Genomic DNA, 17,101 nt, shown 5'->3' on the forward strand with positions numbered 1-17,101 from the left:
TGTTTGAAGCAAGTTTCAACAGTTATGACGATAAGGAAAAATAATTGATGATATGGGTGCCCATCACCTGGGAAGGAACACCTTTGCCCCATGAGATGATGCGAACACAGACCCCAGTGCCCTCACACCTTTCCCTTCCAGATTCTGATCCTACTTGTCTTTTTAAGGTATTCTTTCTTGTATTGCTTCTTTTGGTAAAATGACTTTGGTCCCAGCTTGGTTCTGCAGCTAATAGCAGAATCAGTTTCATTTTGGGAGGAAAGAAGATGATGGAAGCTCTGCAGCTGCTGGCAACACCACAAGAACACTGTCAGCATCCAGGAACTTTCTTTTGCCCTTTGGCTGCCCACCTCAGAGTTATAGGATCGCACTTGCTATTCAGAAGTAGATTAAGCCTTCCTGGAAATTAATAGGTTTAACTGAGCACAAATGACTTTGAATCTGCCTTGTCCAGCACATCCCACAACCTGGGTCCTTTTGCCAGCCTTCCAGCCACTGATCACCTAGGTGAAAGCAGCTCCAGGGAATGCTTAATCCTGCTCTGGACATGAGGTGAGCAAGCCTTTACACATTGAGGTGTTAGTAGATATGTCTGTACAGCAGAAACAACACTCTATAGACATCTGTTCCCCTTCAGTGCTTGAAAGGAAAATCCTCCCCTTTCAGCACTGAAGCATTAACTGCAAGTGTCAATTTGCTATCTTTTTTAGTGAAGACCAAGAGTGAGAAACTGTTCACCACAGGCAGTTTATCCTCCAAACAAAGGCAAATTCAGGGCTGTCCAGAAATTTGAAATCTCTGGGTAGAAGGGATTTTCTGTTTCTATTCTACTGGGTGAGGGATTTATCCCTGAGCTTTTAATTTTTGTTCTATTGAGCAAGGTGTATATACCTCAGAGGGAGCAAACACATGTGCAGGTCAGCTCAGAAGGGAGGAAGTTCCTGCACAGGTGACTTAATCACAGTTGTGGTGCTGGATCAAGTCTTGAGAGGGCTACACTGACCTCTACTCTTCTACCACTTTTCACTATTGCCACAAGTAAGGGCTGAGATTGTGTGGGTCAGTCTTAACCCAGAAGATCAAATCTGATCTGAAATGCTTATTTGGGTTCTTCTTTTTATTTCTGAGACTGTCAGGCATAGGAAGGTGGTTACTGACTATTGAAGCAGAAAAATGTACCATAGAGCTGAGGTGCTTTCTTATCCTGACTTACTAAATGTCTGTCCCACTTCCTTTATCCGTGAAGATGTCTGACATGCCTGTCCCATTTTCTGCCTTTCCAGGGTCATGAACAACAGTGATTACCAAATAACTTCATCTCATTTCTCTGCTAGCTTAACCATTCTGTTGATGGGTCACAAACTGGGTGATGACAGGCAAAATCTGCCATTAAAAATTCAGACTCCCTCTGCTCTCAGAGGTGCTGGCATGGTGGCAAAGCTCTCTTTGCACACACATAGCCTGCCTTCTGGCTGGTTACATCTCCTCCTCCATGCAGGATGATGCATCTTGACTGTACAGATGCTCTATGTGGCTACACATGCCTTCACAGCGGGATCTATTAGCAACAACCAACCCCCCTCGCAGGGATCTGAAAGCATGCTGCTGTTTGGCACAGGAATGAGCCTGCTACCCCTAGAGAACATACAGACAAAAATCTTGGCCAAAGAGGGAACCATGAGAACAGAGCTAAGGTTATGACTTTGTAAATGTTTATCTCCAGTCTGTATTTGATGTCTGGATAATAAGGTGACCTGTCCCTTACAGAAACCTAAGGCAGGTTAAACAACACAGAGACACACAGTGTTTTTCTTGAGCTGCAGCACAGAGCATGTGCAGGGCATTCCCCACTTGTCACCTTTGTGGTTGAGGATTTCATGCAGTGTTTCTTCCTAAGCCCTTCAGATTTGAGCTGTAAGTATGGTTGATGCAGCTGTGCTTCTTTTTTATTTCTAAAAAGAATGGCCTTCCCTTTGTACTGTTTGCATTTTTTCATGCTGCTTTGGTTCACTCACCGTTTTCCTGAGTTTGGTAAAGCAGCTGTCTGTAAAAACAAGAATAGAAAAAAAATTATCAAAGCCTTTTTTTTATATATGGGAAAGAGATTTTTTCTAATGCAGAAAGGTGAGTCCATCAGGTTATGCACATAAGTACTATTTCTGTCCTTGATAAGCTTTCACTTACGGTCCTTAATTGGTCTGTGCAAATCCATTGCCAAAGAGGTAATTGACCATTTTTATAGAAGGATCAGTAACAAAAGCACTCCAGGCTATTATTCTAAAAATAAAATTAAAAAAAAAAAAAAGGGAATTATGAAAAGAATGTGTTTCAGGGCATCATCCAACCTCTCTAGAAACTATGCAAATTCACTTGGTGAAAACAACAGCAGACACAATGAAATGAGTTGTATATGAAGAACTGAGATCTCAAATGTGATATTATGCAGAAGGTAAAGAGTCTGTACTAGATAAGTAACAGCTCGATGTGTTATCAAGGGTGCACTTTGATTTTGATGAATGTTAAAAGAACCTTTAGCCTGGAAAATAAAGAGGATAATTTCTCTCCAGGCAACGGCTGCTTGTGAAAGTCATAAAATAAGAGCACTGGAGCCCTAATTTTATAGTGCTTTTTAAATGATTTTCAAATGGTCCAGCTGCTTTGTGCCACAATAACACAAGACAGAGATATTTATGCCGGCAATAACAAGCATGCATCAGCCTGCCTGAGCTGCTCACGCAGGCAGCCTGCACTAGGCGGAACACACGTGGAAAGATGATACTTGCCAGTGTGGATTGATCACAATTACACCGTGGTCAGAGAGATCCTGGGAAGCCGCTTTTTCCACCAGACAACTTGATTGTTTTTCTTGTCTGTGTCTTGCCTGCAAAGCACAGGATGTGCGCGGCTGGCAATGCTGGTTCTATTTTGGCACTTGAGAGCCTGCCAGCAACGTGTGCCTCATAGGCCATGATGTCCTTGGCAGACTTCTCTTTTCAGAAATAGGAGGGCAAATTCAGCTCTGGGTTGCACCACTGGTTTTAGGTGAGGGTTTCCACAAGGATTAGTTTGGCCCCAGCATTGGTGCTGTGATGTTGCACTGTATTACATTCTATGGAAATGCACACGTGACAAACGAACTCCGGGCAAATGCTATGGAGTTCTGTTGAGATGCTGAATTGCCACCAGCAACTTTCTCAGGTATTTTACCTCTGCATGGTTAGGACTTCAGTCTAAAACTACAGTTTGTTTTCCAAGACCTGCTCTAAGATGAGAACTACCCCAGGGTGGTCTAGCTTAGCTTGCCAATTTGGGTAGTCATTTCAAAACTGTTTTTATCTTTTCAGTCCCCTTTCCTTTGCGAGACATCGACAGAAAACAGGTTACTGGGGGAAACCTGTCTTCTAAGCCAGCAGAGTAAGGCTGAAAGAGCAGTTCTTTTATGAAACATTCCTGTAAAATTAAAGAACTTGTGTCTTTCTGTGTTTGTTAGTGGTAGAGACACAGCAACGTTTGAATAAAAAGAATTTTGGTGGGAACTCCGAGCATGAAAAAAAGGCTAATTAATGGCTGCAAATTTATTACATTTGCAGTAATTCTCAGGTCCATAAAGCTAAGACAGAGCTGGGCAGAGAGCATGGCAGGAGGAAGGTACCTCTCAGAAGTCCCCAGCCATTCAGCATCTATTGTCACCAAGGTGAAAATCTCTGTCTCTGTCTCCCATCTGGATGACTTCTTGTATGGTTTGGACAATTTTTTCCCCTGATCCCAATCTAGTAAAACATATTTGCATCTTTTTATGTCCAGGAACATACTTAAGAGCTTTAATTTTAAACAGGGGCCTATTTTCTCTTGGGTTTGAAGAGTTTGAATGAGCAGAATGGACAACAAATTAGGAATGTATCCTAAAGGAGTGTCTAACACATTTGTTGCCTTCATTTAACCAAATGATCGAGGAATGACTGGAGCATACAAAATTCAGAAACCTTCTACACCCTAAACAGGTAAGATAGATTTGATGCCAAACTTTGGGTCATGTTCCTTACATCTTTATGTCATACTCAGATTGTCTGACATTTCTCCTTGTCACTTTGTTTTTTAATCATGTAAGAGTTTAGTTGACACAGGTGTATACTGTATCTTAGTTCAATACGTAAATCCTGCAGCTTGATGAAATTGCTCACTACTGAACAACTCTTTGGATAGCATTGCCAAGAGGAAAATGACAGAGTATCATAAGGCCAGCCGGCAGAAAAGAAGCAGATCCGCTTTTCTAAGAATACAACAAATAAAGATTTTTCCCTTACAAACAGCAATGAATACATGTAGTGCTGTTCCAGCTGCAAGGAATAGTGCCATGGTCACAGATTGCATTTCTTCTGCCTCACTCACATCTCATCTCATCTTATCTCATCTCCAAGAGATCCAATTTACAGGAGATGAGATAAAGTAGCCTCCAGGGTATTACATACATCCCTTTCATAAATCAAGAACCACTTTTTGTTACTAGAGACCTGAGTTCAGAAACAGAGGGAAACACATGGCATTAGGCATTGTAAATGGCCAATTGGCATGTCTCTGCAATAGCTCTTTGCAGCTTTTGGCTGTTCCTCAAACCAGAAAGTAACTATTTTTGTATTGTGTATTCTGATGAATCAACACAGAAAAACTAAAAAAGTCAGTGATTTCTGACTGAGAACTCAGAACTTTCTCCCCAGTCACTAAAATACAGCATCATTCCCTTTTATAATTGTTTTTTTCCCCTACGGCTACAGAAGATACACTCTGATGGATTAGCAGTAGACCGTGTATGATCCTTGCCACTGATGTGGGTAGGGTTTTGCTGGTCACTCCTAATCTTTCAGGATCCTGCCGTTTTCCCACTTGCCAGTGGAGACAATGTCTGTAGGTGGATAATTAGGCTCACACAAGTGGTTGAGGGAGGTTTAGTTAATGCTGCTAAAGTAATTTGTGATTGCTTAATGGAAGTGCTGAGTAGGAGCAGTGGTTTACCAGCAGGACAGGGCCTTGCCATTTGCCCTCGTGAATGCACTCAGAGGTGGTACAGAAAAGTGCAACAAGGTGGAAGTCAATCGTGTCCTCTGTAGATATTCTATAATAATGCATTTCCTGGCCATAGAAAGTTGGCTCTCATTTGATTCTCCATGCAAAAATGTGCTGCACTCAGTGCATAGGTGTCACCAAGCCTTTTTGGGTCTTCCTTGTTATGGGTTGTGGAACTAAGGAGAATCATGTATGAAAGCTCATCACAAAAAGTAGCTCAAGGTATCTTGTTGCCTTGTAGTGTATTCCTGTCTGTAGAGAGCAGTGCCCACCAAACTTTGAGACATTTTTCCCCCTTTGACATTTGTAAGAAAAAGTGAGGCAGTGAAAGAATGGTAAAAGGTTGTGATTTCTGAATATACTCAAACATATCTGGAAATGCAGAATTCCAAGTTATTTCACTTCTGCAAGTAAATAAATTCAACAAGTTTTACAGGCTCCAGTTGACTACAAAGGCATTGGGGATTGCTGGCCTAAACACCTTACAAAAATGCACTTCAGGAGGTAGCTCAGGTCCTCCTATCATTAAACTTGAAATATGTATGTTGAAAGAATACACAAGGTTTTAGCCCATCCTGTAACCATTTTGCCTCACCCTGTATGATGTTTCTTTGATGAAATGATATTAGCCTTGTCAACCTGGCTAAACTCCAGTAAACAAACCTGCCTGCTTAAGATCAGCATGAGGTTTGATTTCTGCAGAATATTTTACATATTGTGCCCTTAGCCACTTATGTAGTATTTCAAAAAACATTTTACCTTTAAACCCAGAGAGTCTTGGCCTTGGCCTTGCATATAAACAATGGCTGATAGCCAGACAAATATTTAATAATCAGTTTGTTGACAACTTCAAAGTCTTCCAGGATGAAGGTCATCATATAAAATCACCCTTCCCCACTTTATTTTACAAGATAGATTTAACTTGTTTAAAGACACTGATCATCAGATTTCTGATAAACACATAAGGAGAAATATTTCTTATTAAATACAGCATTAATTCTAGATTGATCTTTGATTTCCAAGTAGTTGCTCAGAAACTGCACACAACTGGTTCCACAGAAACAAGAAGTGACAATATATGGTACTGCTTTGGGTTACTTTAGCTCTGACACGAGTCCTGATGCTGGCATGGGTTTGCTCAGCGATAGAAACATCCACTGCTTATTGACTTCACTGAGTATTGGGTTGGGCCCTAAATGCAAATATTTAATGATTAATTTAATACTCTATTCCCCATTTCTATCTCATGAAGATCCCATGAAACCTTATTCTCAGGAGTTGTTCATATTTGTCTTATTGATGTTGGCAAAACGAAGAAAATTCTGTCTGTAGCACTTGATCAACTTCCAGTTTCACTATTTGCAGTCTGTAATTTGTATTTAAGCTGATATTAGCGATCAGCTGTTGCATTAGCAAACAAACCTGTTTACGTTTTTATTCCTGTTAGCTGAATGTTCTCAAAGTTCATATTTTCCTTACTACACATACACTGGTTTACATTTTATTCCCCACCAGTTTCAGTGATTTTTGTATTAAATCTTTACTTTTACTACCTGTTGGGCTCAATTGTACAAATCCAAATGGTTCTAATAAGTAAAACTTTAATTTCCAAGTACAGTTACAAGGTTTAACTGGAAAAGCTGAGGTTGGTTCCCCATTCTCACTGCCAAGGCAGAAGTTCAGTGAAGCACTGCATGTTGTTGTGTTGGCTTCTGCCTTTCCACACTCATGGCCCCTGTTGCTGGGCCCACCTGCAGGGTGTCACACTCCTCATTAGAAGTGCAGTGAGATTGGGAAGCGGGTTGCAGTTTGTAAAACCAAGTTTTGTAAATGAAAATTATTTCCCCATCACCTAGCTCATTTTTTTGGCTCTGCTTTTTCATAGCTAAAAGAATGTCCACATTTATCTGTAATCAATGGGCAATTAGCCAAAGGATTGTTAGTTCCTCCTGCTTCTCTCATGTAGGAATTATTGTAATTTTAATTTCCAGGTATTTCAACAAGTTTGCAACCTGGTGGTGGTGAAAAAAACTTGTTTTGGCATAACATTGGGCACTAGGCACGTTGATTGCAGATGACTGCATGAGTGAAATATCCATCTATACAGCTTTGAAAAACAAACAGTGGAGTCTGCTGTCATTCAGAACATCCATATTGTTTTTTGTTAGAAATTTCAACTGCAAATCAAGTTGTCATATAAACAGCCAAAATCAGAATACTTTTGAATGTGAAAATTTCCATTCTAGTTAAATTAAAACAAAAAAGGTAAAACCAATCACTGTACAATTTTAAGGCTGCTCAGGATCATGAGTCTGTCCTGTGCTTTGTATGGTAAATGCTGCGGCATTTATAAAATAATGCAAAGCAATAGAGTCTAATTCTCTTTTTAATTCATTTTCTGTTCAGTGGGTTCTTTCTTTAATGAATCATCCTTTTTCTTTCTTCTATGCTAATCTTAAGTCTATTTTAAGGCAATGAAGTTTACCAATGCTAACTAAATAAAGTTGGACAGCATATGTTAACGAGTACTGTATTTCCCAGCCCTTCAGAACAGCTCAGCCTCAAATAACACTTACATATTGCCTATGTAGAGATTAGGCCACTCTTCACCCACGTGATTTACTTCCACCTTGCAGCTGTCCAAAATATCTGGCAGTTCCTGGGCAGAGGGAGTGCCAGCCTCAGAGCATTCCCATGCTGACAGGGTCTGACTGTCTTCAGGTGCTGACCCCTTCGGAGGCCACAGGCAGGTTTAGGCAGAGGAGGGCCTGCTGGCCGGTGCTGCTGCAGGACCCACAGGGCAGTTTTCTGCTGAAGCAGGCTCTTTGCTGCTGCTTGATGTTCCAAGCAGGTGGCCGACTCTAAATACGGCACGCGCCTTGACGCCTCCCTGGATTAGCTCAGCGCCACAGCCCTCACGCAGTGGGCAACAGCCAGGAAAACGAAAACTCTGCATTAACTGAATCTTATGCAAAAAAATGCTACTCCCCTCCCCACATGAGCTGTATTGCTGTTCCTGCCAGCATAGAGCTTTCCCTGGGAAAGAAATATCGGTCAATGCAACTGAGACACAGTCCCAAATGCCTCATGTGACCCAGTTCTAATAATAAGCTACCAGGAAAGAGGGGATAGCGCATCTTAAGGGTAAGTTCAAAATAAAGATCATGAGAGCCACTGTCCTGGGCCTTACCCACTATCCTGTGCCTGACTGGATGTAAGCAAAGTGGATGCCTATAGAAAGTAAGAACACACGAGTATGAATTATACTGCTTTCTAACCTCTCCCAGGTTCCATCTAGCTGCAGCTCATGAGCTTCCTGATCTGGATGGAATTTCTAAGTATTTTGTTACCTGAATGGATTTCTGTCCCACAAAGTCTGGGGCAGGAAGGTCTGTGCACCTGTAGCTTCAGAGGAGATAGAAGGTAATTAGCTCCTGGTCAGGAAGGACCACCAGGACTGACAATTCCTGCAAGCTCCTGGGAGGGTATACAGGCACTGCTGCATGAGCCTAGGTGCTTTGGCCAGCTCAGCAGGTACCTAATTTACCTTTAGGTATTTAAACATCTTTCAAAATGGAATTCTCCCTCAGTTAGAAGTTAAATTTCAGTGCCTTTATTCTCCTAGGTTGTGTAGACACTCTTAACAAATGTGCATTTTTCTGAACGAAGTGCCACTGGCAAGGAAGTATTTTTCCTTTGTTTTGGTTCCTTAGTCTAACTTGCCAAACCAACACTCAAAATACAAGTTTTCATGCTGATAGTAGAAAGAAATGAAGTGCTAATGTCATATCCCAGTATGATTTGAATTTTGGCTACTGTAAGTAACAGGTGAGGAGGTCCCTTTTCCTCTTAGTCATGTAACTTCTTAAAACAGAAAGCATTGTTTGCTGTGATGTGCTAACTCTTCTGCTTTTGCTTATGTTGACTGGAATCTTTTTTCCTGAACAAAGCTGGAGTCAAAGTTAATCTGTATATAAGGAAGGGGGCAATGCAGACAGATGGTAAATATAGGCAACGCTGACTCCACAGATTAAAAACACTTCTGTGATTTGCTAGTGCCCTTGAAAAGAGCACTAGTTCATTCTCTCCACTGAGCTAAGTTTTGCTTACAAGATCACTACCATGTCATTGGTGGCTTGGATGCCCTACTGACTCAGCTTTGCTCTGTGCTCATCTCTCCTCTACCCCTGCTAAAACAATACTCTCCCAGGATAAGCAGTATCTTCAAGAGCAGGTACTAATTTACAACAGGAGCAGCTTTCACAGCTGTGGCTTTGTAGGACAGATGTTCAGGGGCATGCAAAGCATTATCCTGATGGGGAGATTCCATTAATCTTGCTCACATGTGTCTAATTTTGCCCAGCCTAAAGCCACTAAAATTTCACTCACATGAGTTTCAGATTTTTCAATGCCAAGTCTTCAAAAGGTTTCCAGATTAAAAGCTACTGTAATGTGAATGAAGTATAAATTATAATGAAATATTAAGTCATATAAATCCCTATTAATTTTAATGGAGAACTTCAAAGCAAACCCAGCTCCTCCTCCTCCACCTTGCTTCTTTGTGAGTTATAAAACTTGTCCCACCGCTGTTGGGTTTTAAATGTGATTTCCTATTTGATCTTTTTACATGACAATATCTTATCTTTCTCTCATCAGTGGAGCTCTTTGGCAAGGTTTAGGAAAATCTGAACAGTGAAATTGATGTCTGAAAGAATCTTAAATATGCTTGTTTTGCAAAGCACTTGTGTACAGCAAAATAGAGACAGATTTCTAAATTCCCATAATTGCTAGGCAGAATCAGCATTCGTGTCATAACATTTCCAAGAATTAAGGAGAATATGGGGGTCTGGGAAGGAAGAGGTTCAACTCACAAGTTACCACTATTTTAGTCTTCTAATAACCTCTCTTCCAGCAGAGAGGAAAATTATCAGAACTGATGCTTCAAATGCAAACAAACAAGCAAAAAGGTATTTACTTAATCTAGCAGAGAATCTTTATAAGGTCAACTAATCAATAAATCAAACCAGTAGCAAAGGGCAAAACCAAATTTGATTATCACTTCATGGTTCACCACAAGGTAACAAGCTAATTTTCAGTCAGAGTGGTAGCATGAATTTCAAATGCAGTTGCTATATTAAAAATCACATTGGTTTAAGTACCGATTAACTGGTGATAGGAAAAGTGACATGCTCAAAACAGCTTAAAACTAATTTGTATCAATTAAAGCCAAGCCACTGATGTAAGCTAAGCTTCTACCTGATATTAAACCGTGGGTGATTCAAAGCCACTGACACAGAACTGATCTGGGATAATTTGGAGTGAGAACAAACTGATGAGTTTAAGCTTACAAAATGCTTCAGAGACCTGACGTTTTTTAATGTCCTCAATATACTACATGATATACATTATCTTGCTGAAAATGTATTTAACAAGAAAAGATTTGTGGTTTTGCTGACCCAAACTGCAGAGAGCTTCACAGACATTTATTCTGCTGGTGTGGGTCTTCTGGCTGTCACAGCTTTCTATAGCACTGTAATATTTAGCAGACCTGTGAAAGAGGAATGTTTCTGTAGGACTCCCTGGGCTCTTAAGAAACTGCCCTTGCCACATAACTAGGCCTGAAACACAAAAAGCTTTTCTTATGAGAACATGCATAGGAGAACTGTAACCAAATTGACGAAGATGATTATGTTACCCTCCCAAGCAAAGGGGACTCAAACATCCTTTACAGGTAGATGCAATTACTGAACTTTCCTCTGGCATTAGCACAAACCAGGAACAAACTCGGTCCATCTTAACCACTTTAGTGGATTTATATGGTAGTGCCACTGTAGGCACGGCAGCTCCACAGCACACAGTGCTTACAGTGCTGATGTTGGCTGAGCTGGTCTTGGAGGAACTGAACTATCAAAATTAATCCAGTTACAGGTCTCTTGACCTTTTACTTTGATGCATAATTTTCTTCATTTTTGTAACACGCACTGATCATAGGAAGTTGTGTATGCACAATGACTGTGAAGGCTGAAACTCAGTCAAGTGAATGCAAATAGGTTTGCCCAGTCAGGAGTCCTTCTTTTGCCGTAGCTGAACGTCCAAATTTCGCAGGTGTTTCAGAAAGCCACGATTGGGTGAAATCCATCGATGCTCCTTCACTGTTTTGATGGCTTCAACTAATGGGAGGTGGTGATTTATCATGAGATATGCCAGGACTAGGGAAGCTGACCTGCTTACTCCAACTGCACAATGTACCAATATTTTAGCTGGTAAAAAAAAAAATTTAAAAAATTATAACCATGGAAGAGAAGTAGTACAGTGGACAAAGTTTAATTTAAAGGGAAGGCAAAGCCCTTCTGCCTTCTCCAGCTTATTCACAGTAACACTGCAAACATGATGTATTTCTTACCCTTCTGATAAATCATATGAACTGCTAACAATTAACTCTAATTTGCCATTGTTACACTCACTTGTGTAAGAAGTACCATGAGATCCCCACCTGATGTCAGAAACCATGGCAAATCACAGAAAAAAAAACCCTGTTGAAGTAATGAAGTTGTTCTGTTGTGAGAGAGAGGAAAATCAGACCAATTGGTTTCAAAGGGCTTACTTAGGCGAAAAAGAATGTTAAAATTTGGCCTGAGTGGATGGCACTAACAAAAGAAAAATGATTGGCTAGTACCATTGCATAATAAGGCAATTTGATGCAACTGTAATTGTATTTTGAAGGCAAAACTTGTGATATAGAGACAGCTCCATTAATGCCAGTTTACTCATGCTAAGAAATGATCTTTTATGTAAAACAGGTTAATTAGTATTATATTGTACCACTGCCAAGAAGCTCAGTTTCTTGTGCAATTCACTATAAATCTCCTTGGGTAAAGGTAATTCTTCTCCTTGGGGACATAGCCCTGCAGGCCATGTTCAAACAAGAAGCTCATCTACAATATCTGAGCCTCCTCATACAGTTGGTGATTGTAGAAATTAGGACTTTTGTTTCTTTATTCATTTGTTCTTATAAGTACAGTTGCTGTAAAAGGGTCTCAAAAGAGGCTGTTCATTTTAAATGCATGTTTTTGATTCTCCTTTTTTTGAATGAGCCTTTCCTTCCAGATATTCTCCTCTCCTCCCCTCTCTTCCTCTCTCCATCCCAGTCTCTCTCCTGCACTGTTCATTTCTTTTCTCACATAAGCTTTTTGGGACCTAGTCAGAGCTATGTCCAGGTACACAGCACTCCCTCCTCCTGCCACCCCCCGTGCAGGTAACCAGCAGCTAGCAGGACGCCATGTAGTGACTCGTCCACCACTGAGCTTGTGGAGCTGATCTGTTATAAGAGGCTGCCAACTTGCATAAAAATACGACCAACAATAATTTCATACCTCCTGGAGTGTTCAAGGCTTTGTGGATAAATTGTGCTGCGGAGAAAAAGAACTGGCTTATATCAAAGCTTGGCAGGTCATGGGCTGGTACACCATAATAATGAATGGTCGCTCCATAATAGTCCTGGCCTCCGTGGCTGTAGGCTGTGCCATGGGCAGCATTTAAAACATGGGTCACACCCATCTTCCACAAAATAAATCTGTTGTGAGCTGTTACTCTAAGGAAAAGACAAAGGCAAACAAATCAAATGGGTGCAGTGACATTCACAGATCAGGAGTAGCACTGTGAGACTGCATTTCCCAAGCTGGAGCATCAGGCTGTGCATTGCCTCTAAGGGCTAACCTAGAAGCAAGTACCAGCTGAGTCATAATTTTATCTCGGAAATCGTGCTGTCTGCAGTGTAAATGACAGCAATTAGGGAAGCTATGAGCTGTCTAAAGCCGCACCCATGAGGCATACTAACAGACAGAAGGTATGGCAGAGGTGTGTCCATAAAGCTGTACTTACAGGTCTCCTAGGAAGAGATTAGGCCATACTTCATCAACGTGGTTGCAAGAGGGCCGCCCGGTGTTCAGGAGCTGCTCGATTTCTTTCAGAGAGGGGACGTCCCCCGTGCGTTCCACAGCGCCTGCAGGTCCCTGGGTGTCCAGCACCTCCGCCCCGGACATGCTGGGAGCCAGGCAGAGACCCCGCTGCCCCGGCCGGAGTCCGGCGCTGGGCCCTGGGGCGCTGCCAGCCCCGGTCGGTCACGGGGAGGCTGGAGATGGGCTGGAGATGGGCTGGGGCAGGTGCCGGCAGCCAGCCTGTGCAGGCAGCCAGGCCGTCCCTGCGCTGCAGCCGCCCCCGGGCCCCCTCCCCAGCGCTGGCCCCTCGCCTCTGCAGGACCCTGACCGGCACAGCCAGTTCAACAGGTGCAGGGACCAAACTGGCCATTGCTGGGGCCTTACTTGTTCCAGTCCGCTTCTCAGCAGCCCTGGTACGGGGCACATCAGCCACATGTGGCAGCAGCCCCCTGCCCGCAGGACACCCCCCAGAACAGGGCTGTGACTGTTCTCAGTCATGTCCTCGACAGAGCATGGGCATTCATCACAAGCATTTAAAGACCTGATAAAGGAAAAACAGAAACCTGTCCAGTGCAAATAGAGTGGCAACTGTCTCATTAACAATTGTATGCCATTTATTTTGAGGTACTTAAAAACATATCTGTGAAAGGGTCAGAGATGCACCAGCAGGTCCTACCAACATGGTCACCAGGAGGTTAAACACCAAGCAGATGATTATGTCTTGCCTATTACTGATAATCTAGAGAAATTTACTTCTTGAAGTTAGTGTTTTTTCACTGAGTAAAATTATCTGAGCCTAACTGTACTTCATATTTTTAATATTTTCTATTGCAGTCACTTCTTTCATCACTCTGTTAATACAATACACCTGCCATGTATTGCAGGATACCTCCCTCTGTTGAAAAGAGAACAAAGACCATGAGTATAATGGTTGTCAGGTGAAACTTGTGAGCCACTGAGTTAGTTTATATAGAAAGGTCTGGAGAGCCACAGGTTAGAGACCCATCCTATCAAACTGTGGTATTACTGGGCCCTTTTAAGTACAACGGTGCCTGTGCAGGATGTGTGACTCCTGGCAGGGGGCTGTAAAACTGTCAGCGATGGAGCTACGAGGCAAAACAAAAGAAACAGTGATGCTTTTTCTCTGTAAGCCTGGCAGTCCACCATAGGAGGTGACTCAAGAGGAGAAGCTTGCTGCTGATAGTATCCCCTGTGGAAAAAAAGGCAATGAATGAAAAGAGCTCTTGGTCAGGTCTGAACCACCTTTATTCTGCATGCATTTATATACTATGATGGAGAAAAGGTTTGCTCTAATTTATCAAGAGACATATCATGGAGAGCCATTTCAAACTGGGTATTAAAGTCTGGACTAATTAACTATGCTTAGGAGTACTCAGGGTGAGAGATCACCATAATACGATGCTATAGTTTCCAGCATCAGAGGGCAAAAGTCATCTGCAAGAAGAGGAAAGAAAGTGACTTTGTATAGAATATCCCATGAAGCAGAAATTACTAATATTCCATGGATTTAGGGAAGAAACTGCTTAAGAGCATGCTGTATACAAAGAGACTTGTTACTTCCCCCTGCCATGTATGTTCTGACCTAAAAGGTGAAATAAGGGAAACTACAAGCAATAGCACTGCAGTGCTTATTTAGAGGGGGCAGTGGGACAGGCAGTCAGGCTCTGCTGTGAGTGAGGCAATCAGCTGGTCAGATCCAGCAGAGGAGAGGACTGGAAAAATGGTTGAAGTTATACTACAAGCAATAGGTATATGCCCTTAATATGTTACCTTGTTTTTCTGTTTTGGTCTTCTTTTTTTTCCTTCAGTAAACTAGCGCTTTTTAAGCTGATTGATTTGTGCTCAAACTGACTGAGCAGGTGAAGTTGTTCAATTTAGTTTACTTTTCTCAGGTTTCTGGGTGGAGACTCAAGGTGAGGCTTTACTATGAGGTTTTATTAAATGTAACCCCAGCCCATTTGTTGCCAATCAAGTTCTGTCAAATAGGTGACATTCATGTTTAAGTTTATCCCTTTTCAGCTGCATAACTTTTATTGGCCTCTACTCCAAATGCACCGACTAAGAATTCAAAGTTCATCTGCAGCACGAGAGACGACAAACAGAAAAACGTGAACTCCAGCAAAAATGATCCCCAAGTCCTGAGTGCCTTCCACATTTGTATGGCATGCAGCCATCTGCTTCAAAAGACTGACATTCCACATCTAACATCTTCTAAACATTTAATAGTCTGCAAGCATGGCTTTGGTAAAGCTGTGTTACTGACCTTTTTTAGCCAGGAGTTGCCTTTGAAACAGACAGGAGGCAGAGATCTGGCTTTCAGATACATTTGCCTCTCTACATTGTGCTTTTTTCCAGGTCCTTTTAAATCTACTAAGAATGGGTGTAAAAAGCAACAAACTGATATACGTTCACACTGAATAGAGGCACATGTAGCTTTCTGTGCAGGAGGCACTTTTTGAGATTCTGAGAATTTGGAGGTTCTCCTGGCTGTTGGAATGGTGGGCAGCACTAAACCAAACATTTGTGTGTAATTATATATGAACAGTAGCTGCTGTCTCGGTTGAAATTAATGCATGATTAATTTCAGAACAAGCAACAGAAGGCATCCTTCTACTTGGACTATGCCTTTGTGATTACTTTGTAGGCAGTACTTGCTGCAATAATCTAAATCAAACATTCCCTGGCTAATAGTATATTAGGTAGCAACAGTGTAAACTGCCATGGAGTGCTCTAGTAGCCCGAAGCACGGCATTATCGGGAAAATGCGCAGCGGTTGAGAACGGGAAATTCATGGTAGCTTTTCTATTTCTTCTGTTGAAATTAGTGCTATCAATTCTAACTGATGCCTGTGACACCTTTCCATCTCTCTAATGAAAACAGGGCCAAAATCAGGCTCCTTTCACATATCCTGAAAGAAGAAAGCTTTTACAGGGAAAACATTACAGAAAGGAAGTTCAGCTAGCTAGGGTTCTATAGATACAGTGTCTCCACCTGCAAAAGATCTTCTCATTTCACTCATCAGCCTCTTTTCAGGATTTGATTTTTGAGATGGCTAACTATTGAAGAAGGATTGAACTATTTGAATTCTGGTACATTTTGGTAAATGCTAAGTGAGACAGTTTTCTGGTGTTCCACAATATTAATGTATTTTTAACATATGAAACAATTTTGTCTGATGATCATAAAGAGTTAACTCTTTTTTTTCCCTTTTTTTTCTCCTCTAATAAGCTCATTTTGTGTCTTGAAAAATGATTATGATTCACTACTTTGATTAGCCCTTAGGCATTCAATCTATTTTTCTTCCAGTACAGAATTAGGAAATTTGAAGATAAAACAGATGCTTGAAAGTTCACACATGACTGACCTAAGTATTCTTCAAACGAAGTAAAGAGATTACAAAGAAATTTTAGGGCAGGACCTGATCTGTGCAAAAATGATATTACCAAATCAACACATCCTCCAACCCAGAAAATAAAAAAAAGAGCATGATTTAGATCAATTAGCACTTCTAGTGAAAGACATTCCCCTTGCCATATTGTATTCTTTGCTGGCTTAAATTTTTTGTAAGCAATTCTTTCTCTGTTCAGCTGAGGCCTTTTTTTTTCTGTGTAGGGTCTTAAAATTTGAGACAGATTATTTCAAATTATTAAATGCTAACAGTATTCTTTAATGACAGTTTAAAAAAACCCCAAAACATTACATTAACACATCTCATTTTCCTTTGCTATATAATATATTGTAATTTGAGCTAGTTGGGAATTTTCAATATAAATTTCTTTTCTTTTATTGTATTAAGTGTCAGGCTGAACATTAAATCAATCTAACTATTGAATTGAATAAATTGTTTTCAATCTAAAGATGCATCAGTGTTATTACACATTTTAAAGACTTTTTTTCCTTGGCAATCCATAGTTGTTTTAAAAAGATCTGTAGTATAGAGCTTGTCACAAATTCTCAAACCGACATGTCAGCACTGGCACTGCCTGTCAAACTTACATCAATGCCTTCATGTCACATGGCATGAAGTGACATAACTCAAAGTGAAGGAATGAGGTTTATTGGAAATTTCTGTTAAATAAAGC

General features: G+C 41.1%; 1 protein-coding gene and 1 long non-coding RNA gene across 5 annotated transcripts in view; one reads left to right on the top strand and one right to left on the bottom strand.

Annotated features, from left to right (window-relative positions):
• The window catches only part of LOC127477089 (dual specificity protein phosphatase 13-like), a 27,530-nt gene extending 14,350 nt beyond the window's left edge, over window positions 1-13,180 (bottom strand). The window contains exons 1-2 of one of the 4 annotated variants that reach the window (XM_051800979.1): window positions 12,943-13,180; window positions 2,016-2,044 (exon numbers count right to left, since the gene is read on the bottom strand). In XM_051800979.1, coding sequence (XP_051656939.1) covers window positions 2,016-2,044; window positions 12,943-13,103 — 190 coding nt within the window. In that variant the 5' untranslated portion in view covers window positions 13,104-13,180. Of the gene's footprint in view, window positions 1-2,015; window positions 2,045-2,184; window positions 2,273-2,783; window positions 2,911-7,637; window positions 11,114-12,942 lie in introns of those variants that run through there. The other 3 variants (XM_051800982.1, XM_051800980.1, XM_051800981.1) reach the window with 3 other exon arrangements.
• LOC127477119 (uncharacterized) overlaps window positions 1-15,415 on the top strand; it is a 25,253-nt gene extending 9,838 nt beyond the window's left edge. The window contains exons 4-5 of the long non-coding RNA XR_007906850.1: window positions 3,836-4,001; window positions 15,039-15,415. This is a non-coding gene — a long non-coding RNA (uncharacterized LOC127477119). The remainder of the gene's footprint in view (window positions 1-3,835; window positions 4,002-15,038) is intronic.
• The last annotated feature ends 1,686 nt before the right edge of the window (window positions 15,416-17,101 follow it).

The sequence above is a fragment of the Manacus candei genome, unplaced genomic scaffold (genome assembly GCF_025592945.1).
Source record: "Manacus candei isolate 608988 ecotype Guabito, Panama unplaced genomic scaffold, ASM2559294v1 h1tg000050l, whole genome shotgun sequence".
Classification (NCBI taxonomy): Eukaryota; Metazoa; Chordata; class Aves; order Passeriformes; family Pipridae; genus Manacus; species Manacus candei.